The sequence below is a fragment of the Furipterus horrens genome, unplaced genomic scaffold (assembly GCF_987537825.1).
Source record: "Furipterus horrens unplaced genomic scaffold, mFurHor1.1.pri manual_scaffold_4, whole genome shotgun sequence".
NCBI classification, from domain to species: Eukaryota; Metazoa; Chordata; class Mammalia; order Chiroptera; family Furipteridae; genus Furipterus; species Furipterus horrens.
In genome coordinates, this window is record NW_028327174.1 from 94,794,159 (window position 1) to 94,819,260 (window position 25,102).

The 25,102-nt window shown below is 45.6% G+C and overlaps 1 protein-coding gene across 3 annotated transcripts in view; it reads left to right on the plus strand.

The window, feature by feature from the left end:
• SPATA13 (spermatogenesis associated 13) overlaps positions 1-25,102 on the plus strand; it is a 72,902-nt gene that overhangs the window by 46,634 nt on the left and 1,166 nt on the right. For 2 of the 3 annotated variants that reach the window (XM_090273789.1, XM_090273790.1), the window contains 8 exons: positions 12,772-12,908; positions 14,061-14,240; positions 14,583-14,768; positions 16,512-16,691; positions 18,156-18,388; positions 19,217-19,346; positions 21,506-21,878; positions 24,242-24,316. In XM_090273789.1, the coding sequence (XP_090129915.1) occupies positions 12,772-12,908; positions 14,061-14,240; positions 14,583-14,768; positions 16,512-16,691; positions 18,156-18,388; positions 19,217-19,346; positions 21,506-21,878; positions 24,242-24,316 (1,494 nt within the window). Of the gene's footprint in view, positions 1-1,100; positions 1,239-12,771; positions 12,909-14,060; positions 14,241-14,582; positions 14,769-16,511; positions 16,692-18,155; positions 18,389-19,216; positions 19,347-21,505; positions 21,879-24,241; positions 24,317-25,102 lie in introns of those variants that run through there. The other variant, XM_090273791.1, reaches the window with a different exon arrangement.

Here is a 25,102-nt window from a genome sequence, read left to right on the forward strand (position 1 = left end):
GTAACTAATAACAGCTTCGCCTATTGAGTTTGCACTGTGAATTCTGTGGAAGCTAACACACCATGATGGCCCTCAGGTTTTTCAGAGTAGCAGCAGCTTGATGGGTAACATTTATTACTCCCTAATGAAGTGCTATATTGTCCTAAACACAGATAAGTACTCAGTAACTCTAGAAGGATTATTGGTCATTCTGCCGATCAGAAACGTACACCTAGCAATTTGGAAACTTTCCCTACAGTGGTTCTGGTAGAGCAGGTTTTGAACCTGGTGGTCTGAGCCCCCCCACAGCCCGTCGTGCACTGTATGCATGCACTTACTAACCAGCACTACCATTTTTAAATCAATGTTTATTGAGGGATGACCATGTGATTACTACTCTGCATATATCATCTCATTGTTTGTAAAGTTCCTGTCATGAACAAACTGAAGGAAGCACCATTTGTCAACAATTGCTGTTTCGCAACATAAAGGACTTGCTTGTTGTATATAACTTGGAAAACACCAAAAAGTATAGAAGAAATAAATAACCCATATGTCATCTAGAGAGAACATTTTTTTAAAAGAACGATTTCTTCATTATAGAGAATACATGCTTTATATAGTAAAAGATATACCTATCATTTTCACATAGTAAAAGTTACACATATTTGCACATATATTTTTAAACAAAATTCCTCTTTTAAAGCAATTTCATAAATTTACAGTTAACATGATGCAGTATCATAACTCAAATTTTTGTCATGCCTTACATAGTGTGTAAGCTCTGTTTCTGAACTTAGCAACCTCTCTGCTTTTTCTCCGGTAAGCAGATACCTTTTTAAAAGCTCTCTGAAAAATCTACTCAGACTTCGGGGTTGTAATGAAAAGCATCAAACACATCCCTACCACCTTCATGGAGGGTTGTTGATTGCACCTGATACACTTGTGAGTGTGTGCGGGTTGGGTGTGCCCAGGTTTGCCTTAGTTTAGAATTTCCTCCCTGGCATCTGGGATGTCTGGAGCTGCCAACCTAGTGAGCGGGGAGCTCTGTGGGTTTTGCAGCAGGCTCTGGTTGGCGTGCTCACAGCGTCAAAGCTGTGAATAAGCAATTTCTGCAGTTCCGGAGCGAGAGCCTGTGTGATCCTCGGGATGCTCAGTCAAACCCCAGTCCTGCTCTGAGTGTGGCTGTTTGTCAAACAGAAGGATGGTAGCTAGAGGGGAAATAGCAAGATTTTGGAGTCTGGAAAGCCTTCACATGGGTATGTGTGCAGAGAAAGAACTGTGTTGCTGATTTGACTCTTTCCTTTCAGAGTTGCTGTGCTTTCTGTCCTTGCTGCTGTTTGTCAGATGTAAGCGCCTGTGAAAGCTCATGTGTTCTAGTCCATGTCCCAAGCATAGTTTTAGTTGTAGACATAGTAGAGAAAGGAATTGGTTTTGTTTGTGGCAGAGCAGTTAGACGGATATAGAAAACAATAAGAATCAAGAAATGCATCTGGTTTTTGTTGTGCTGGGTTTTGCTTCTATTCCATGAAATTTCTTTATACAAGAGTTTGTTGTTGGGTTATATAAAACTGTTCCTTGCTAATTTGGGGTGGGTAAGGTTCAAGGCTATGGACTGCTCTTTGAGAAATACTGTTTACTGTTTTCAAAAGTGATATTGCTCATTATTCAGTTATTGTTTTTTTTTTTTAAATTTCACCCTTCCTTTTCAATATTTTTGTTTTGTCATTTAGATTAGTTTCTATTTAATTGTGAAAGAAATGGGGTACTCTCATGCTAGGAAGTTGTAAATTGCAATTGTATATTCTTAAAAAGAAGAAAAAAATACTTTATTGAAAGAATTTTAGCAGACTGTTGCACATGGACACAATAGATTCTTTAAGAAGTCTTGTCTCTGTTTTTGGCCTTAAATCATTGCCAGTTACTCACTGGAATGAATGAGAACTATAGCTGACAGCTTGAAGGCAGCCTTGGCCTTGTTGGAGCAGTACAGTTTGTGCTTCTTCCTTGTTTTGATTGGTCTTCTGTGCTGGCTGAGAGCAGACAGGGATGTGGTTATGGCTTCTATATCTGGCAGATTAAAAACAACAAGAGCAGCATTTCACTAACGAAAAGTTAGAAAAAGAGAACAAAGTCACCTAAGATTTCTACATTCAGAACGTAAACCCGCAGACAGAGTGGCTGTGCTTGTGGACTTGAGTAACTGGGTATGAGGGTCCCAGTGTCTGTGGAGGAGTGTGGGCTGCCTGCTCATCTTAAGCCCGGTGGGTGTATCTGTGTTTATTCCAGCCAAGCAAGCAAAGCCAGTGTGGGGGAGAGCAGCCGCAAGGCAGTGATGGTAGCCCTGCCATCCCTCTGCACCTCCCTCCAGCATTCCTCCACTCCCAGGACATCGTTCCTGTTCTTCCCACACCCATGCATAGGCCCAGGGAAGGCCTGACCCAGTCTCTGGCTCTAAGTGGAATGATCTTGACGTAGGTGGAGACCCACCCAGCATGTCAGATCTGCTGTGCGCAGCTGTGCGCCCTCCCCCTCCCCAGTGCCGTCAGGGCTCCTGTGATTCAGCCCTGCCATCGCCAGTGGCTCTATCCCCTCCATGAGCCTGGCTGCAAGAAAGGATCTCTCTGTGCTTCTCTGACTCAGAAGGCCGATTCAGTGTGTTTCAGAGACTAGGTGTATATGCATAAGAAAATGGAAATGACAGCAAAATTCCAGAACAAGAGGAAGCTGAGCTATTGGTTGAGGGCTCTCAAGCCATTGTGCTCCCAGGAGAAAGTGGAGGGGAGACCGGGGGGCAGTGACTGCTCAGACCATTCTGCCTTTGCAGAGTCCTGAATTCCCACTGTGCAGGTATCTATGACACAACTCCAGGGCAAGTTTTGGCTTTAACTTGAGTAGAGGGAAAATTATTCATAGGTAGTTTAAAGTAAAACTTACTAAGCCATTTGTAGAACTAAAAAAACATTTTCAATACTGGCTGGTGTGGTTCAGTGGGTTGAGTGCTGGCCTGTAAACCAAAGGGTCACCAGTTCAATTCCCAGTCAGGGCACATGCTGGGTTGTGGGCCAGGTCCCTGGATGGGGGCGTGCGAGAGGCAACCACACATTGTTTCTCTCCGTCTTTTTCTCCCTCTCTTTCCCTCTCTCTGAAAATAAATAAAATCTTTAAAAAAATTGTTTTTCAGGCTTGATGTAAATTAAGCTCAGTCACAGGTGACTTACCTCTCTCATTGCTTTGAGCAGCAGAAGTCAGCAGTGACCCTGAGGTGAACACAGATGTAAAGCAACACGTTGGAGAGAATTATGTTCAGGAGACCCTCAGACATTGTAACAGATTATCAGTGAAGGTTAGCAAGTCCATTTCTAAGACCCTTATTTTTGATATGTTTAAAACATTCAAAAATACTAGATGGAAAATGATTTGAAAATCTAGATTAGGAGGCATAATAGTGACTTCACTGACAGTGTCAATTTAAATTGTAGAATATGAAACATGTTTCCTTCCTTCAACTAACGCTGGCTGATGAGCAAGTTCTTATCCCTGAGAAAGTCGTAGCTGGGGTAAGAGTTGGGGTTGGATATTAGGAGTTAAACACATAAACAGCTAGTGGGATATTGTAGTTAAACAGCTAACATATAATAACAACATAATTGTGATAAATAGTTTTAGGAGGAAAGCCTCTCATGCTTCTAGGACATTAAAAACAGAGATTATGACCAGAAAGGGATCAGGGAATAAAAGGGAGGAGAACAGAAAAGCCATGGATCCTATCACAAGAAGTGATGGCTAAACTGGGAGGGAGAGTTGGAATTTGGTCACCTGTTTGGGGTGGGAAAGTTGCTCCAGGTGGAGAGGTCAGCGTGGACAAAAGGGTTTTTTGTCCTTTGTGTTAATTAATACCAAGAACACTCAGTGGTACATGTGGGCTAAAGCAGCGGTTTTTCGGCCAATGAGATCAGAATCCATTGCCTTCCAACCTGTGGCTTGCTGCTTGCTGCAGGGACAGGAGGCAAAACGAACACGTCCTACAACTCGTTTGCGCATGCGGGTTTAAGAAAGGCTAACCTTGATCTCCCTGATTCCCACGCTTAGCCGGGCATCAGAATCCTTGGAGAGCTTTTGAAAATACATTCTCAGCAAACTTCCCCACCCCCTCGAGAACCTGGTTCCATGTCCATCTTAGGACAACAGTTTTTACTTTTCTAAGCATGCCCCATGTGATCGGATGCCATCATCCCTGGGAGATTGGGAACCACTGAAGAGGATTGGTCCTGTTTTGTCACTGAAGGTCAGCCTCCTATGACCAGCTCGTTCTGTGCGCATCCCCGTGGCTTCAGAGTGCCCTTGGTGATTAGGGTGATCAGACAGCAGCAGCCTCGTGAGAGCCGCTGGTGGCCTTGACGCTAGCTGCCTGCAGGCCGGCCTGTGTTCATGTTCATTACTTCCGGTTTTAGATGGGAGGCAAGAATGGCTCATCTCAAACTTGAGGAGGAAGTCTGAGCCATCAGCAGGAGGTTTTGTAAAGGACATGTTGTAACAGATTATTCTAAGTGTGGGAATTTCCCTGAGCCACTCTAGATTTAGTGAGGGGAAATCCCCACACAGCAGTGTTGCACATTAGCTAATTAGTGTTGGTGGCAGCCTAGGCCCTTGATAAAAACAGCTGACATCTACACTGCTTTCCTGCCAAGTGCCTGACGGTGAGGCCCAGGCTGCCAGTTCTTACCTTCCTTTTGTTTTACAAAACCCTCCACATCCACTCTGCCATGTGAGACAGGTGAGACAGTGGGCCTTTTTCTCAGTCACAAATGAGAGAGCAAAGGCTTAGAGAGGCCAGGGCCTTTTCTAACCCATCTTGCTGGGACCCAAACCATGGCTTGTGAACTCCCAGTCACATGCTTTTGAAATTCTGTCACTTGGATTAAATGCCCTTAAAATGAGCAAAAGTAAACCAAACAGCTAAGAGACCTGTTGTACGTCCTGGGAAAAACTCTCACCGAGACCTGAGCTGAGGGCCTGTGTTTTTCCTATGTGTATAACTCCTATAAGCAGTCTTTATCCTGTGGCACAAAATAAAATAGTCCATTTTTGGTGATATTTGATATTTCCTATTCTAAAAACTTACCTTCATAGTCAGTTGTCAGGTTTTGTCCCTTCACAGGTTCAGACAGAAGAATGTCCGTTAGTTTTCTGAGGAGTGTGGAAGCGGTTTATCATTGGCGCTTTTTAAAACTTATATAATCTCTAATTCTATTTGGAACAGTGCCACTGACTTAAAAACAGCCCGTTCTCTATGGATAGGCACATCTCTCCAGTTGTTCCTAAGGCTGCATCTGGCAGGGCTGGGCATGTGGACGGCGGCAGCCTGGGGACTTGATGGGTTCATTCGGGAAGTAATGAAGATAACTGGGAGTTGGAGGTGAGAGGAGAATTCAACGGCTGAATCTTAAGATAGGGCTGTGTGAGGGGCAGGGCTGGTCAGACAGATGGGGCCACACAGAGAAGGTGCCCAAGTACAATGACCAGGAGATCCGGGACGGCAGCCTTTCCCGAAGAATGATGACTAAAGGAGAATGTTAAAATTTCATTGTTACAAATTTAGATTACTTATACATATATACCCTATGGAAAAGGTACATTTCCTCCAAATTGTTCCTAGCCAGAGATATGTGCTAAAAATCCATATGCAGAGCTTTTAGATGATAAACGATGTTCTCACTTGGCTTGACACAGTTTGTCTGCCCTCATGTCTAGGAGTTTGGGGTTTTAAAATTGATTTCAGTTTGCATTAGTCTTTGCTCCATGTTTATGAGGTCGTTTTCAAAAATGGCTTTTCCACACCGATTTATTCAATACAAGTAATAATACAGTTGGCGAGGATGCAGAGAAATTGGAACCCTGTGTACCATTGGTGAGAATATAAAATGGTGCAGCCAGAGTGGAAGACAATACGGGTGTTCCTCCAAAAGTTAAAAATAGGATTACTTTATATGATCCAGCATTTCCACTTCTGGATATATATCCAAAAGAGTTCAAAGCAGGGATCTCAAAGACATATGTGCACACCCATGTTCATAGCAGCATTATTCACAATAGCCAAGAGGTGGAAGCAACACAAATGTCTATCAGCAGATGAATGGATAAAGAAAACGTGGTCTGTACACACAGTAGAATGTTATTCCACCTTTAAAAGGAAATCCTGATACATTTGATCATGTGGATGTACCTTGAGTGTATTATGCTAAGTGAAATGAGCTGAGCCAGTTACAGAAGGATAAAGACTGAATGGTTTCATACTCAAATGTAACTAATAGTTACATTTATAGAAACAGGAAGGAGCAAAGTGTTTGCCGGGGAATGGGGAAGGAAGGAGGGAGAATTAGTGTTTAATGAGTAGAAAGTTTCATTTTCGCAAGGTTCTGTAGATTGTGCAAAACAGTGTGAATATACTTAACACTACTGAGCTGTGCACTTAAAAATGGTTAAGGCAGTTAATTTTAATGTGTTTTTCCCACAATAGAAAGAAGGAAAGAAAGAAATTTACTCTTATATTATGAGAATATATTTATTTCCCCCTTATTTTGCTAAAGTACATTTTGAGGATTTATAGTAGCTCAATACTATGCAAAATTCTCTTAAATAAAAAGTCATCATTATTAACTTTAACCCATAGTTGAAGATATTGAAGCCATTGAAGTTAGAGGTTCTACACCCACGTGAGGAGTGAATCATGAGGCCTGAGGAAGCCTGTAGTTTGGACCAGAGAGGTCTGCCCAGCAGCGCCTTGGGCACCCAGTGGGAGATAACAATTGTTTAAGTAGACTGGGTCAGATTACCGGGGCCTCACAATACTACTGAAGAATTTTGTCATGATGCAATAGATAACTCCTGTGTAGCTTCTTGTGAAAATGGTGAAACCACCGTTTTGTGGTATTTACCTTGGAAGTACCATACAGGGTGACTCAGGTGGGGGTGGGAGGTTGTGGAGACAGGAGGCCTGTGGTCTCTGAGACGGTTTTCTGCTAGAGGTTGGGGTGAGTCCTGAAGGGGAGGCAGGGAGACCTGGGTGGGCGTCCTGCCTTGGACCGAGCACATGTGTAGCCCAGATAGATAAACTTCTTGGAAGCTCAGTTTCCCCATCAGCAATTAGCAGTTCAGTTGAAATCAATTTATTGAGTGCCTTTGATTTGTCAGGTATTATGCTGGGTGCTGGAGATACAAAAATAAAAGGCCTGCCCCTTTCCTGCAGGATTGTGTCTCGGGAGGGAAGCCCGTGTGATGACCATGAATGTGGGGAATAAGAGCAAGCTGAGCTGTGTGCACGGCATCCAAATGCAGCGCTGAACCCCTCCCAGCCAGATGCCAGACACTGGAAAATCCTGCTCCATAAAACCATGTGAATTACAGGCAGGGACATAAGAAATCATCAACGTATAAGGGTCTATAAAGTCATGAAATAGCTAAGGTCATGAAGGGCACAGGATAAAACAAAACTTAACCCAGCTGGAGACAGGGATCAGGAGTAGGAAGAAAGGGCTAGTGAAGGCAGAGGACCAGTGACTGTTGCTACTATCCTAAACAATGTGGAGTACTAGGTTTGGGGTACTAAAGCCCTTTTTAGTATTTGTCTCATACTCTGTCTTCTCACTAGTAACCCAGTTAGTACTACCCTGGAAGAGGCAGTGATGCCGCGTGGGCAGGAGTTAGATAATTGGGCTTGGGGCCTGTCCGCACACAGCCGTGTGCTGTTGGGACTTTAGTCTACTCATCTGTAGACTGGAAAACTAATACTACCCACCCCGGAGCAGTGTTGTGAGGATTATATGAGCTTGAGTCATGCAAAAAGGCTTCAAACAATGCCTGGCACTTTCTAAGTCTGCAATACAATAGTCTTGCATTTCTTAGAAGTTTGTTCAGTGTGGTCATATATTATGATTTCATCTGAGGCTCACAGAAGATTAATAATGATTACTTGTCAAAAATTTACAACCCACTATAAATTACGACCGTGTGAGATGGGTATTATCCATATTTGACAGGTGTAAAAACTGAGAAAGGAACTTAATGAAGGACACACACTAAAAAAAAAAAGAAAGAAAGAAAGAAAACTCTAAAAAAGAATTAGTGCAGCATGAGTATTTGAAGCCAGGTCTGTCTGACCTCAGAGTCCTGCTCTTAGTTCGTATGCTGTATTACCATCCAGCCATCTGTCCATCTAACCATAAACACTTACTGAGCACCTGTGTGTGCCAGACAGTGATTTAGGTATTAAGAGTACAATTACGAACAAAGCAGACAAAAATCACTGCCATTATGTACTTACATTTCAGTTAGGGGAGGCTAACAGTGAATACAATATATTAGATGGTGATAAAGGCTGTGGAGAAAAATAAACCAGGAAAGAAGAGTATGTGGGGGTGAGAGTTACAGTTTTAAATGGGATGGTAAGAGAAGGACTAGCTGAGAGCTTGTACTCCTGGGGAGGGTGCCGGGAGCAGGGAACAGCAGGCCCCGAGGGAGGGTGCCTGGTCTCTGAAGCAGCGGGGTGGGACATGCAGTGTTTGTTGGGGGCAGTGGGGGATGTAGTCCTCAAAAACCTGATCTTCTCCCCTGTGGATGGTTTGGAGTGAATGGTCCAGCTTCTGAATGGGCTAGCACGATCATTCTGGCTGCTTTGATGTGAACTGTAGGAGGATAGGGGCAGCAGCAGGGAGACCAGTAAGGTGCTGCTGAGGTGACCCAAGTCAGGGTGACCGAGGCTTGAGTAGTAGGAGAGAGGTGAGAAGTGGCCAGATTCTGGACACATTCTGAAGGGTGAGTCAGTATTTGCTGATGAGTAGGACATGGGATATGAGAGGCAGAAGAAAAAGAATGACCTCTAAACAGATAAAATGTATAAACTTACTCCCATTTTGCAGATGGGAAAACTGAGGTTGGAAGAGGATAAGTGACTTGCCCCAAGGTCATTTAGCTAGAAAATTCATAGTGCTAGGACAATTTCCAGGTATTTTCAGTCAAAATTCCTTAGTCTTTCCCTTGTACACATAGCATCTCTCCCACCCCAGGCCTCCTGCCCCACCCTCTATTTTCCACGGTACTCAGTCAATATCAGGCTGTGGTGTTGAAATCTTAGGAAGCACCTCAGCCGGAGCCATCTTTCTAAGTGTTTATGGTAGCCACTTGGAGATCATCCAATATATGAAGTCTGTAATCTGTTTCCAAAGAACTTTATGCCGGTACCTCCTATAAAAGTTTAGCATTTTTTCAATGAGATCCTTTTTTCATTAGATTTGTAAATTGTGGATTTGCACATTATCATCACCACTGACTTTCTTCCCCCCTTTTACTGATCACAACAGCAGCCAGATCCAGTGATAAACTCTCCTTACAAAAACATTGTTTAGTGGGTCTTTGAGGAAGAAGGTGTAATTTTCAGGGCTTTGCTGTGGGTAAGAGACTCAGGCACCTTTATTCTACTGAGCTTCACGTTTGGCCAGCCACCGCTGACATGTCATAAGGATCAGTGCTGTTGGTACCAAGCTGTGTAGATCAGTGTTTGCTGAAGTTGCAATATTCCTGCCACTCTGGGCCCCCTAAAGCCCAGGCAGTGGTTTATGTAAACTCTCCTCTCCCAGAGTCATTAGGACATTTCAGCCATCGACCAGCCTCTTTGTCAGATGACAGTCTGGGCAGCTGCTCTAAGGATCCTGGGTAGAGAAGACTTTTGGCTTTAGTGTTATCTCCTTCATAGTCTAAGACAGACTTGTGCATGTTCAAGAAATTTTATACTTGCTTCCTTCAATATTTTCTCCCCTCTCCCACCCTAACACATACACCAGGCAAGTGCCCTAGACCAAGTCACCGCATGTTCTCTGCCTGCAAGCACTCACCACAGCATAGGAGGCGGAAGTCACCATGCCTTATTCAGGCTCACGTACCCGTCTCAGGCAGGATGACCTAATTTCTCAAGGCCCCTACCCTAAAACCCCAGCACTGGGCAACAGGAGCACCACCAGCTTTATACTCATGAGGAAAGCCCTCCTGAGAGAGAGGGTCCTGGTATATGGCCTCCGCCTCTGCCAGGGATGGACACATGCACACACATGCGCACCTGGCTCTCTGCTGCCCACCTGTCTACAGTGCCTTGGACCAGGTGTTGCCTCTCTGGAGGAGTCAGTAAGCCAGCTGGGGGTCTAGAAGGCAGTGCCAGGTGCCTGGAGAGCTCTCATCTGCTTCTTGACTTTGTGGTCAAGTTCAGGAATATTTGCTCACTGTAATTTCTTCCTCCCTCAGGCAGCTCACTTTCACTTTTACCTCCCGGACACAGGCCATGGTCTTTACTAAGCAAGAGGGACATTGGAGCAGGGAGTGGGTAGTGAGGTATAAGAGGGAGTCAGGCACCATGCGGTCCAAGCTCAGGACCCTTCTGTCTTCCAGAAACACGAACTCAGCTGCGTAGTCATCAGCATATCCCAGATTCACTGACTGTCCCAACGTCCACACCGCCCTAGGTGTGAGCAGACCACCTGTTAACCTGACTGGGACACAGATACATGACTGGTGGGTGATGCTTCACCATGCATGGGCCACCACAGAAGGAAGCCTTAGGGAAGGACCGGGCGGGGCAGCTTTGAAGAGGAGGGTGACTGCGACTAGGACGTGGGGTTTCCCCGGTGCGGAAGGGCACCCCAGGCTGCGGGGAAGTACATGTAAAGCATGGGCCCTTGTAGAGACCTGGTGTGCTGGGCATCTCCAAAAGGTGCTCTGTCCAGAGCTCAGTCACAGAGGCTGACATTTGGGAGGAGTGGGGCCAGCTTGTAGACGGTGCACTGGCTGTCTGCCTTCCCACCATCGCACTTCGTTGCTCCCCATATCCCTCAATGCCACCGTGGTCCTGTCTGTGCTCCACAAGGAAAACTTAAGATTCGATACTTGGAATATATTCATAGAGCTTGTTTTCACAATGTTTATTACCCTCCATTAATGCAAATATTTTTCAATACTTTTTGCTGTTTGAGTGTAAGGATTCTAGGCTCTGCTCGCAAAATGTGTTCCTTTTAAAAAGTTGTTCACAACATCATGTAGCCGAAGTGATGGGAAGGAGGGGGCTCTGAGGGCCTGGGATGCAGGGCTCGGGGCTCAGGCAGGGCTAGCCGTGCGCATGGGCACCTGAAATGTGGCTCTTCCAGGTGGCATGGGCTGCAAGTGTAAAATACCCATCAGATTTTGAAGACTAAGTACAAAATAAAGAATAGAAAACATATCATTTAAAAAAATAAAGAAAAGTTGTTCTGTTTAGAAAGTAGACCTGTCCCTTTGTAGTAACATTAAAAATTGAGACTTGTGAGTCCTTAATAAAAGCAAGGGCAGACAGCTCCCTCCCACTGCGGTCCCCATCTGCCTTCACCCATCTCACTGCACTGGCTCCTCACTGACTTCCTTTTTGCCTTAATTCTCTCAGTAACTTGGGATTTCTCGAATCCTTGTGGACTTGATGGTCTTCATGGCTCCAAACATCAGCTCACCTTGCACACCATTCTGAAGTTCATTTCCCACTGCCATTTCCCTGGTGTAGCACCTTCGGGCAACTCCCACCAGTGAGCCCCTTTCCCCTCGGACTTCCTGGGCTCCAGCCGCTGCCCCTCCAGCCCTGCTCCCGCCACGCTGCTGCCATCTCTTTTAGTGAGTTCCAGCTCTGAATCAAGGATGCTAGAAGCTCAACACACATCATCTCATTTAATTCTCCATATAGAAAGAAAATACTTTTTACAGCAGACAACTCTAAAGCTCAGAGAGATTACATTGCTTGGTTACGGTCTCGGGCCTTCAGAGGAGCAGGGCTGGAACTCAGACCAGGCCTCTGGGCCTCTGACCCTTGCTCTCTTTCTATAGTGTCAGGGGGCCTCTATTCGCTCCCTTACTCAAGCCTAAAAGAGCAAACTCTAGCTCTCGAAGTCCCTAACAGTAGACTCCCACCTTTCTTTTCCAGTCTCACCTTTTATTAGATGTATTGCTATCTGCATCCCATGTGCTTCAAATCCAGCCACGTTTCGTTCCATGAAGACTTTCCCTATTCTCTTCACAAGGGATGCTCTGTTTTTCATTAAAATTCCCTTCCTCAATAACAGATGTGCCTCGGTGAGTGTAGCCCACTGTGTCAAGAAAGAAAATCTGAAAACTGAGGGGGCTGATCCAAAACGTTATACCCATCCTTAAAATATCTTCCTCTCTTTTTTTGGTAAATTCCTAATACTGATATTGTGAGTGGAAAACCAGTAAAAATGATTACATAGTTTCACTTAATGATACTTATGATTTTAATAGTGCTACTTGCCTTGTAGGTAAAAGATGGAAGTAGAATGCTTTTTAAAAAATGGTTATATTTTTCATTTTTTTTCCCTCCTCAGTCTTTATCACCATGTTGCTTAGAAACATTATCTCTATTTATATTTTTGATATCCACTTGGCAGCACAGATTTCCAACTAAATCATACCTGGTTCACTCAGTATCTAACTCAAGAAATAATGCTGTGTGTTAACAGTGGCAACACTCTCTGAAATGTTCCCCTTCTTATTCAGTGTAACACTTAACCTCAGCTCCTTTTAGCACCAACTGCTGCCTTTGGATTAATAGATCAGTAGACACTTTCTAATGATTTCTTATTCTGGGTAAGATAATAGTGATAGTTTTCCCTTGGGGGGGGTGTGTGTTCTCTGTGTCATTAATTTTGTCATTTAAGAATTTTTGGTTAGCTGTGTCTTTTAAACCATGTCATCACTTGGTTTCCAAAGTTTCCTCAGATGGGGCTACTGAGTCGTCTGCCTTAGTGGATGACAACGGCAGTGAGGAGGACTACAGCTATGAAGACCTCTGTCAGGCCAACCCCAGATACCTGCAGCCGGGCGGGGAGCAGCTGGCCATCAACGAGGTACTGGAATTCTACACAGTGACGGACGGCAGATGCCCGGTTTGCAGGGTCCAGCGTCACTTCAGACTTTGCCTTCTGCTTGTTTCTTACTAAACATGTTCTAAAACCTACAACTTTGACTGGACAAACACTGAGTTCCTGCCATTTTCGAGGACAACTTAGGTGATTAAGTTCCTTCCTTTACGTGGTAAGAGCAGCAGACATCACCGTTGGGCAGTGGTGCTTTGTGTCTGACACGCTCTTCCTTTATCATAAATCTCGCAGCCGATCTAAGCGGTAAATGTTAGGGTTGTTGTCCATGTTCTAATACACACTCTGAAATTAAGGCTAAATTACTTGCTGGCAAATGGCAGAGCTGGCATTAACCACATATTTCTCACTGCGAATCTGGCGTTCTTTCTTTCAGTCTGCTTTGCTAGCCTTTTTTGCAGAAATCTTTCTAAAGAGCACTGCCAGCTTCTGGAGTTCTTGAAAGGAGCATGGGGAGGGGACCAGAGCGGTCTCAGTGAGCTAGTGCCTGTCGGTGGCACCCCTTGTTGCTCTAGACTAGGATAGTGTCTCTGGGGGCCGGGCGGCTGTGCAGCTCTGCCCTGCGGAGGTCTCAGATGAGCTCTGTCTGTTCTTTACTTCTGTTATTAACTGTCAGATATCAAGAGAGCATGCTGTGTTCTCTTTGCCGAAGTAAACTGTACAGTTAGATACAAATTTTATTTAAGTCATGAATAGAGTATGAATAGTAAGTTCTGGGTGAAGCTGAGGGTCTTGTGGTTAAGCATAAGTGTGACCTTTGGAGACTTGGCTCAGCTACATTTTGCTTGGCTGCTCAGAAACCATTTTTGGAGTGAATATTCGAGATATTTAAATTTGTTAGTTCACCAATCTACAGATAAGTGAGCTATTTTTACATTTTCTAAACAGTGGATTTGGAGTTTTCTTTAAGAGCCTGTGAGAGAGGCTCACCTGATTCTTCTTATCCTGGCATGTTTTTCTCTGTTCATGTTGTGTAACAGTCAGTAAGTATTGGCCCGAAGCCGTCGCTGTATACAATTGAGAACTCGGAGGTGTGCCTCTGACCCTGAGAAAGCACACAGACTCCCTCCCTGTTCTGTCCTCCTGGCTCCTACACTGAGCACGCCGCCTTCTCCCTTCCAGCTGATCAGCGATGGCAGTGTGGTGTGCGCGGAAGCCCTGTGGGACCACGTGACCATGGACGACCAGGAGCTGGGCTTCAAGGCCGGAGATGTCATCCAGGTTCTGGAGGCCTCTAACAAGGACTGGTGGTGGGGCCGGAGCGAGGACAAGGAAGCCTGGTTCCCTGCAAGCTTCGTCAGAGTGAGTGTCGGCACTTTCCTCTGTCACAGTTGTCTCTGGGGACCGGCCGAATGGTTCTCGCCAAAATGACTCCTTGTACAGATTCAGTGCTTTGTCATCATTTTAATTGAACCATTTAGAAATTCTAGTGGGTCGAAGGAAAGCTTCACTAAGGTAACCAGTTGTTCGGCATTGCTGCTGTGTTTTAATCCGCTGGTGCCATGTGGCTCTGCCAAGTGCATAGGGCAGGTGAGGGTCAGGCTGCCCCCCTCAATGGGTGTGGGGAAGCGGACAGAGGGAGGCCCCCAGTCTGGTTCCCATGCTGCTTCCCCAGGTCACCTGTCCTCCGTGTGTGCACTGCAGTTGCGAGTCAATCAGGAAGAGCTGTCGGAGAATTCCAGCAACACCCAGGGCGAGGAGCCAGAGGAGGATGCTGGCAAGAACCGCCATAAACACTCAGAGAGCAAGCACCAGATGAGGACCAACGTCATCCAGGAGATCATGAACACTGAGCGGGTGTACATCAAGCACCTCAAGGACATCTGTGAGGTGAGACACCAGACATGTGGCCTCCCTGAGGTTATCGCATGGCCCTTTGACAAGCCCATATGGTTCCCTTCTGTGCCCCGTCAGACCCTCCTATATACACAGTTGGCTAGAGCCCTCATTTCTCCTCACCTCCTCATGCTCCTCTGGTGCCTGCACAGACTGCTCACTCACTGAACCCTCGTCTGCCCTGGCGAGCATAAACGGCTGTCCGCCCTGCCGTGGCAGCCAGTTCTCTTTTCAAGACACGATGCCGCTGTCTCTCTGAGCTGAACTCTGAGATTATTCAGGGTGAATGGCCGTCAGAGAAGGCAACACCCTGTAAATGAAACCCTCTGGGCTTTACAAAAATTCCAAGGTTTATCACCATCTCCAACTCCACTGCCTCTAATCACTGTCGCACAGACAAGATTCTGAGTCATTTAGATGTAGACAGAAACAAACAAAACAACTGCTTTTATGGAGTGATTGCCAGGGCTCTATTCTACAGCGTTATGATGATTCTGCTATGCAATACGTTTTATTTCTCCCACAATATTTTCCGTTTTTATGGGTTTTGTGCGAGCATCACACTGAACTGTTGTTGGCCATGGTGAGCTGTCCTGGTTCCGAGTGCTGGTCTCTGCACTCTCAATTCAGCTGTGACGATTCAGCACTGAAGACAAGCAGGAGTGAGGCAGCTGCACATTTTGTAATTGGATTGACTGGCCAGATATAGATCTACCAGTGCTTAGCTGGTTTATGTCAGCTCTCTTGTTCTGTATAAATATATGGCTAAGGGAGTTGCTTTAAAGTAACGTTTTAGGAAAATAAAAGTAATTGCTAATAATTGTTGATCATTGACTATGTGCTGTCCCTTTACCTGAATCAACTCATTTTCTTCTCGCAATGCTCTCACGGGCAGGCCCATTTTGCCCCGTATTACAGATGAGGAAACTGGGATGCAGAGAAGTTCAGTAGTGGGGTTGGGATTTAAACCAGACAGTCCGCCCCAGAGCTTGCACCCTGAACCTTTACATATCCTTCTATTAAAACTCATACCAAAAAGTTGGTGGTGTGGAGTTTACCATATAGTCAGTCTAGCCTGTAATTACATGCTGCTATTTGGGAATAATTATTACATATATTTATGGCCTTTCCTTCCTACCCCACTAACTCCTACCTAAGCCATAGTACAAACAGTATGTATAATTAATAGTTTCTAACTAGTGCAGGCCTCGGGTCAGAGACTGACAGATTTGTGCCCGATATAAAACGCAGGTAATGGTAGAATCCTGGGTAAGATGTTCTTGGCTCTCGACTGTGACAGTGCGCAAAGCTGCATGAGCTGTTGAACCAGCGATGGCATTCGGCATTTGACACGTCTTCTCGGCTGTGAAATAAAATTAGGCATTAGAGAGCGATTATCTGAAGAGTTGCGAAAAAAATGTAACACCAATTTTTGAGCTACTATCTGAAACCAAGCCACTGGTTTCATGAATATAATCTGGAAATTTTATATGGTTTCTTAAATGATAAATTCAGCCACACATATCTTTTCTCTTTCCTTTTATTTTAAAAAATATGGCCCATTGTAATCATGAAAGTATGATTATCCCATCAGAGACCCATAGAGGTTAAACTAATTTTCTGTAATTAAAATCTACTTCAAGACAATAGCTTTGGACCCAAAATACTATTTTATTCAAAAAATAATTTCTTTGAGTTTCCAAATTAGTTTTTTAAAGCTTGCTTTCCCTTTTGCAGGGCTATATTCGACAGTGTCGGAAGCACACGGGAATGTTTACTGTTGCACAACTAGCCACCATTTTTGGAAACATTGAAGACATTTACAAATTCCAAAGGAAGTTCCTGAAAGACCTTGAGAAACGGTACAATAAAGAGGAACCTCATTTAAGTGAAATAGGATCCTGCTTTCTTCAACATGTATGTCACTCGTTACTTCTTTATTCATAACATACAGTTAAATAATTTTGAAATGTTTCTTCCCTAAAAATAGTTCTTTTTGATACTTTGTTTGCTTGCTAGATTAATTTCCCATAGAATGGAGATGTCATTTGTAAATTAAGTTGATTGGTTTATATGGTTAATCTTTAGCCAAAATGGACCCAAGTCCATTTTTCCAGAATTGTCCCACTTTTATGTGGTTTGGGGTACTTTTTAATAATACCTATTAATTATTTATTACATGTTAAGCACTGTTTTCAGGATCTTCTTATATTAGCTTTTATGGTGCTGTGAGGTAGGTATGATTATTGACCTCCTCATTTTACAAAGATGAGGAATCTAAAGGCCAGAGAGTAACTGACCCTGGGCCACACATTAGTAAGTGGCAGGTGGGAACCCAAACTGAGGTGTGTGGCTCTGGGACCCATGTGTGTGACTGCTGTGTAATGATGATGTGAGCTAATCATTTCACTGATGATTGGCTATCACTATTTAATAATGAAATATTTCAGAGAAAGAGGATTTTATTCCCAGCCAAAATGGCCAGGCCATAATAATAGTAATAATAACAGCAATCACAACCACCACCACCACCACCTCCTCAGGCAGCGCTCCCTGGTTGCTGGGCCCAATAGCTTCACAGAGGCAGTAGAGCAGAGCTGGTCCCCAGGGTGGCTGCTTTCAAATAGCTGAAAATAAAGCTGTGGGGGTAATGAGGTGGGGAGACGGACCCCATGAGGCCCGCGAACTGGGAGCATAGAGGCAGGGAGGGAGACACACAGCACACGGAGGGATGGAGAGAGGGAGGCAGCGGGCTCTGCAGAGCCCAGGAGAAGGCAAGCATCAGGGAGAGAGCTGGCAGGATGACCGCAGCCTGGAAGTGGCCTGAGGAGAAGGGAAGTGAGGGGAGGCCTTCCCTTTGGAGGTTGGAGGATGACATGCGTGTGGAAGCCAGGTGTTGGGATGTTCAGGAGGAGACTTGGTGAGCAGGCGGGGGCTTTGAATCCTCATCTTTTGGTCATGGTCAAGGAGTTTATCAGGGAAAGTAAAGAGGACAAGGAGGGAATGAGTTGGGCATAAGAACAGCACCTTCTGTTAGATCAGAGGTGGGGTGAGGAGGGTGACAGCAGAGGGCGCCATTCCCCTGGGGGAGCCCGTGTACCTGTGACACCCTTTCGCTGTCTGTGGAAGGCTGCCTTGAGGAGACCAGGGCTCTGAGTCCTAGAGCAGCCTCTCCCTGCAGCCCCCTGGAGAGTCTGAAAATGGCCCCTTCCCACAGAGAATATCTAGGCCTCTTATGCAGGTGTGAAAAACATTGCCGAAGGACTTGGGACACCATCTCCCTCCTCCCAGGAATGCCCCCTCACATAGGACGGGCTGTGGCCTGTCCTTGTCTAGCCCGTGGCCACCATAGCCTGATGACGCCTGCTTTCCCCTCCCCAGCAAGAGGGCTTTGCCATCTATTCCGAGTACTGTAACAACCACCCGGGCGCCTGCGCCGAGCTGTCCGGCCTGATGAAGCAGGGCAGGTACCGGCACTTCTTCGAGGCCTGCCGCCTGCTGCAGCAGATGATCGACATCGCCATCGACGGCTTCCTGCTCACGCCGGTGCAGAAGATCTGCAAGTACCCCCTGCAGCTGGCTGAACTGCTCAAGTACACCACGCAGGAGCACAGGTGAGAGAGGCCACGTGGGAAGCAAGACCTGTTCTCCCTGGCAGCAGCAGACAGGCTCAGGTGTCAGCCATGTCACGGGAAGAAGTTTTCAGATTGTGTAGACTGTTAAAGTTATTTATGCTGACCAAAACCGAATGTGAGTGTTTGTAATACTGGATAGCTCAGCCTATGCATAGATTAGAACTGTAGTTCTCATTTTTTCAGTACCTATAGTTTTAGAGGTCTTGTGAACAGGAGCCTGCTGGGGCAAGCATTTTAGTTTGAGTTGACTGTAGCATATGGAAAGCATCAGAAATAAAGATCTATTGATGTAAATGCCACATTAGCACTTACATAACTCACTCTGTCAGCCTTCTGTGGCTTGTGTCCTCTGGTGTCCTTTTCCGAGCAACGAGAAAGATGGGGCTCAGAGCAAAGTTTTACTACTCTTGGAAGTGGTTAGTGATTATTAAAGTACTTTCTATAGCAAAACTAGCTATATCAGAATGAAAGCAATTATAGACTGTCCTTTCTTTAGCAATGAAAGTCATTCATTGTCACTGTGAATAAAACATTTCTTGTGGCATTTACTTTTATTCATGGTAATTTCTGGGAAATGAAGGACAACATTCTTATCCCAAAGAATTCTGGATTGCACTTGGTCTGCTCCCTTAACCTATGCAGACTGTAGTCTATTCACAGAGGAACAAGGAAAAGGAAACAATGACTGTTGTTTAAATGCCATGTTGTCTAGACTATTAGTATACAAATCAGGGATGGAGTGTGTTATTTTGTCAGTTTTCATTTGCGAGTTGCATGTCATGGTCAAACTAACCTCCCACTTTTCAGTGATTACAGTAATATAAAGGCAGCATATGAGGCCATGAAGAACGTAGCCTGTTTGATCAATGAGCGCAAACGCAAGCTGGAAAGCATCGACAAGATAGCGCGGTGGCAAGTGTCCATTGTAGGTTGGGAGGTAGGTGGACACCCCCACACACATTGTCCATCACCACTCACACCCGCCCCCACCTCTGGTCTAGTTAACGATGTCCTTTAATGTCCTATGATTGCTACTTTATACTCTTGGCTTCAATGGAACACAGGATTCCCCTGCTGGCCTAGATTAGAGCCTTCCTTTGAGACCTTTCATGTGCTGAAATGGTGCAAAGCCAAAGACCAGCGCCTTAGGACACATCTTGCTGATGAACGCACAGAATGAACTGAGAAAAAGCACAGACACAGCCCAGAGCTCCAGCATCTTGGTGCTGAGACTCTGAGTGTGGTTCCCAGGGAAGGAGCTTCACGGGGCCATGCTTGCTGCTCAGAGTGCCGCTGCCTCTGTAACGGCTGCTGCAAAACAAACATGGAACGCTATTTTCACTTCCCGCCTTTTTTGGTAAAAATGAAAATTCTTTTTGAATATTTTTCAGTTAGCAAAAACAGGTACTAATGTAGGTCTTTAGTAAAAGTATAGTGGTGGAAAGAGAACTTTTGAAAAGCAGGGGATACCTGTATACATTTTGAGGCATATCATTGAATTTAAGTAACTGCTTTACCTCACACCTCCACCAGAAATACTCTGAATCGTGTCTGTAATTGATTTATTGCCTGTGCTTTCACGCTGCTAGAGAGTAGGCCTCACGAGAGCAGCTGGAGAACATTTAACATACAGAGCACAGTGGGGTGAGAGTATGGACTGCGGAGCCGCAGGGGCTGCCTGTGTGTAAGTCCTCTGTGAGCTGGGGACGGCCAGTGTTTTCGTCTATAAAGTGGAGAGGACACTATCACCTACCTCATAGGGCCATTGGGAGGATTATGTAAGAAGTGCTAATGCAGTGCTTAATACAGCCCAGAATAACGGTGCGGCGCACATGCGCTCACACACACTTATTATTTGTTAAAACAAGAACGATGATGATAGCTAGTGCCTGTATCGTGTTGACCATGTGCCTAGACTGGTCAAAGCCGCCTCTATGTAGGAACTCACTTAATCCTCTCAATAGTCCTATGAAGTAGGGATTACTACCCCCATATAACAGATGGGGACCCTGAAGCACAGAACAGTTAAGTATCTTGCCACCGCCACAAGGCTAGGAAGCGGATTCAAGCTGAGGCAGGCAGCCTGGCCTCAGAGTCCATGCTGGTAGCCCCTAGGCTCTGTGGCCATTGTTAAGAATAAAATTGATGCTGTTCAGATTGTGTTTAGAACAAGCAAGATTCATGCTACAGCAAACTGATTTGTCAAAACTCACTCTTCCAAAGGACTGTGAAAGTTTGGGTTGAGAAGTTAGGTTTTTAACTAAAGTACATAAGAAATACTTGTATTTCAAGGGCCTTATAGAGTTTTGGAGCTCTGAGATCACTGAGTCTATCTCTCTTATTTTGTAAGTGAAGAATTTAGGGCAGAGAATTGCTCTAAAGTATTTTGAGATCAAGAGCGTTTGGCTACAAAAAAAAAAAAAGATTGCTTATGACTGAGATTAAGTGAAAATAAAGTCTTTAATTTGTAAAATTAAAAGCCACTGTCATACCAAGTACCATTAAGTTCCATTGGATTAGACCCAACCTAATATGATAGAAGTGTGGTTTTCCTTGAGTTCTTGGACTCTGGCACTTAGCATAATTTATTGTCAGAAGTTTTACCAGTTTCTTGCTGGCAATTTGTCACCTGGCCTTTTGTTTCTGAAGAGCCTAACTAGTTATTCCAGGAAGCTGCTCTACACCTGACTCAAAGCCAGAGCTCCTATAGTGCTGTGTCCCTGCACAGAGCTGCCTGTGGTCCTCGTTCTCCGAGGGTCAGCCTGCGTCAGCTGCCGAGTCAGATCGTGATCGGACTCCGTTAATCCAGCAGGCTCTCTTCACTGATCTTTCTGTCAACAGAGGACACCTCAGATAACATAGAGGCACTGTCACATTTTCCCATTGAGTAAGAAACAAACAAAAGATACTTTACACACAAGAAGACTAATAAACCAAGGTTTTAAATAGTCTTTCAGGTTCTGGCCACCTGTGAATGGGCCTCAGGCAGCTGGGAAATCTGGGGAACATTCTGGGCCAGGGACTTGTCCTATATCCTCAACAACTGAAGAAGTGAGAATTGGAAGGTCTTACAATGTGTTCTTTCTTTTCTTCCAGGGACAGGACATTCTAGAACGAAGCTCAGAATTGATCCATTCTGGGGAGCTGACCAGAATCACTAAGCAAGGCAAGAGCCAGCAGCGGACATTCTTTCTGTTTGACCACCAGCTGGTGTCCTGCAAGAAGGACCTGCTGCGCAGGGACATGCTGTATTACAGGGGCCGCGTGGACATGGATGACATGGAGCTTGTGGACCTAGAGGACGGACGGGACAAGGACTGGAACCTCAGCGTGAAAAACGCCTTCAAGCTTGTCAGCAAAACCACTGATGAGGCACATCTTTTTTGTGCCAAGAAACAAGAAGACAAGGCGAAGTGGCTGCAGGCTTGTAAGGATGAGAGGAGGCGGGTGCAGGAGGACCAGGAGATGGGTAAGCAGCACCTCAGCGCCATGGGGTGGCGGTGGCCTCTATCTTCGAACCTTGCCTCCCACTCCCCAGCCTTCAACTGAAGAGTTAACCCCCACCCTTGGGAAAAGAGAAGGGTTTGGAAATTGTAAATATTTCTGAACTTGCTTACAAGACAGACCATGGCTGATGTAGTTACTATGAGCAATATTTATGTGCCAGAGCTGTGCTCCACGTTTAGAGATTGTCTCATTTAATTTCAAAATATGGGTACTGTTTCTTTACCCATTTTACAGAAGAGAAAATTGAGGCTAAGGCCCTTGCCTACTCTTACAACATGACCAAGTAACATTTAAACCCAGCTGAGTGTGCCCAGGAGACTGAGTCACACTCTCGTGACCATCCCCTAGGCCAAGGAAAATGTCAGATGATCCTTGAGGCTTCCTCTTCAGCCGTGCCTTTAAAGCACTTTAAATTTTCCTTGCTGTCACAGTTTATCCCGGCCCCACACCTGCCTACATGTTCCCCATCTCTCAGCCATGGGGCATCCTGTACTGCAGTGCAAGCCACGCCTTTCCACACTCAGAACTGCTCTTCTCTTTGCATCTCTGCTCCCCTCTGGGTATCGACTAGACTGTCGGACAGACCGTCGAGCCTGGTATTTACAGTGGGGCACCCAGCCTCTGAGCCAGGCCCAGGGCCTCCTGGCACAGCCTGGTTTTGAGCACAAACTGCTGAATGAAGTCAGGATGCCACAGGGACCATGGGCCCCTAGAGATGATGTGGGATGAAGGATGCCCGTCTCTGCAGCCCTCCTGGGCCCAGAGCTCAAAGGCGGCGTGGTGCAGCATGCACGAGAAGCCCGTCCCTGTCTGTTCCCCACCCGCTGCCCTGAGGAAAGCTCGAATGAAACCAGCAGGTGCTCTGTTGGCCCTCCGTGTGGTGCATGTCACCAGCACTGGCCCCAGGCTTGGCCACGGATCTTGTTCTCACCCACAGGAGGTTTCGAGGATCATATATTAGAGTAAAAAGGGCTTTCCAAGTCAGTCATGCTAACTTGTCATCAGAAGCAGGAATCTCCTCGGAAATACTTGTAACGGCTGAGCACTGGCTCATACCTCGACCTCTAATGACAGAGCCCCACTGCTCACAGGTGGCCCCTTCTGCTAAGTGCAGGTATCCTTTATTCCAAGAGGAAAGCCAATGCCCAGCAACTTCCATATATTGGTGTGGCTTTTGACGCTCAGGCCTCATTGAAGTAAGGCTCATCATCCCATCACGCCAAGAATTCTTCAGAGCCAAAGGTCACATATGTTCATATGCAAAATGAGAGATCCACAAAATCCTAACTTTTACCTGCCATGTAATATTATCTAGTGCAGGCCTTGAAATAATTTCTAACTTGGAGTGTTTTAGTTTTTCCTCAGACAGAACCACATATTTCAGGGGCATTCTAAATACTTCTCAACTCTGCCCCTCAGCAGGAGAAGCAAGGAGGGAACTGATGTCATACCTATGCAGTTCAGTGCTTCCTTACAGCTGGTACTCAGAAGACAGACAGGAATGAATGAATGAATGAATGAATGAATGCGACACTCCACAAGCCACTGAGTCTGTGATCTGGGTCAGAGTGGATGAAAATGTTGCGTTGGCCTAGGTGCCCAATACGTTACATGTGGGTCAATCACCATGCTGTTAGCCAGGCTTGGCATGGACGGTGGGCATAAGGCAGGGCGGGGCGAGCCTCAGAGTCGTAGAAGCCAGGGGTCAGTGTAGAGGCCTGAAGGAGATGTTAGGGCCCATTAGGGACTGATGTCAGGCATGTCAAGGAGCCAGGGCACAGGGAGCAGAGCGTTCAAAGATGGAGGGCAAGCCTTGGCAAGTGACCTCAGGGAGCAGAGGCAGAGCCCAGGTCTCCCTCCATCAGGAGGAAGCCTCCCCCAGGGCAGGATCCAGTCTGGCAGTGTCAGCATCTGCTGGCTCTGCCCTTGCTTCTCTCCTCATGCTCCCTACAGTTGGGGTAATCCAGTTCCCATGACTCACAGCAGGTGGGTGGGCAGGCCTGGGGGCCCTCCCAGGGCCTTTTCCTTCTAGGGTGATAACTGGGGGGACTCCAAGTAGTCTGTGCATCCTTACAAACAGCACTCCGTTTTGGTCTTTGCAATGTCCTGGTTCAGACACTAATTCTGTGGCCATCCTAGTGATAATTCTTGCTCCTTCTGTCTCCTTTTCCAGTCGTTTCAACCTCTTCTGGTTCCCTAAGAATTAAGGTTCTTTGCTTTAGGTCATGGCGAATACCTCAGGGGGAATATGGGTTGTGACTCAAGTCTTATTCCAAAACGTTTTCACTTGTTTTGAATACATTTTACCTTTGTTTCTAAATCTAGGAATGGAAATTTCCGAAAATCAAAAGAAACTTGCCATGTTGAATGCTCAAAAGGCAGGACATGGAAAGTCCAAAGGTAAGTTCTGCAGACACCACCCTCTACATACGTGTATCAGTGTTGGATTTAAAACGGGGGGCCTCCCCCCCCCCCCCCCCCGTTCTGAGGGGAGGATGGTACCGTCACTAGTCTGAGGCACATCAACCCTCCTGCATCTTCTGGGCATGTGAAGAGGAAATCTCCACCCCCAGCTGCATGTGCCCCGCAGGCTACATTTTAGTGTAAGTAAGGAAAAAGATCTCAAGTTCATCACATCACACATTGAGTTAAGAAAAAAGAAGAGAGACTAGCTTATTTAGAGCAAGGATTCTCTACCCTCCATGCACATCAGAAGGGCCTCAGCAACTACTTAAAAATATTAATGCCCAGGGTACATACCCCAGGGTCCTGCTGTGCAAGCCAAGATCTTCCTCACATAGATAATACTGATATTCTAGCCCAACAGAAGTAGTGAAGGTCTTTATTCCAAAAATGTTATATTTTTATAAACTTAATTCATATTGACTCCAAGAGGGATTCAGCCTATGAAATTTATCCATGCAGTATTTTCCTAACTGAAAATACAAAAACAAAAATCAGTTTAGCCTAGGACTGTGATAGGACATTAACTGCTACACCAAGAATTCATTACCAAAACAACACTTTCCTGCCCCCTCCACTCAAATGCAGAATCCCCCCACCTCCAAGTTATAAATATGTTCAAGGCAGAAAAACCCACTGACTGTATTCTTTTTTGGCATCTTCCATTCTAATGGCAGGTGACCAGTACATATCAGTTTGTTAGAATGTATTTGTTTCTGTATC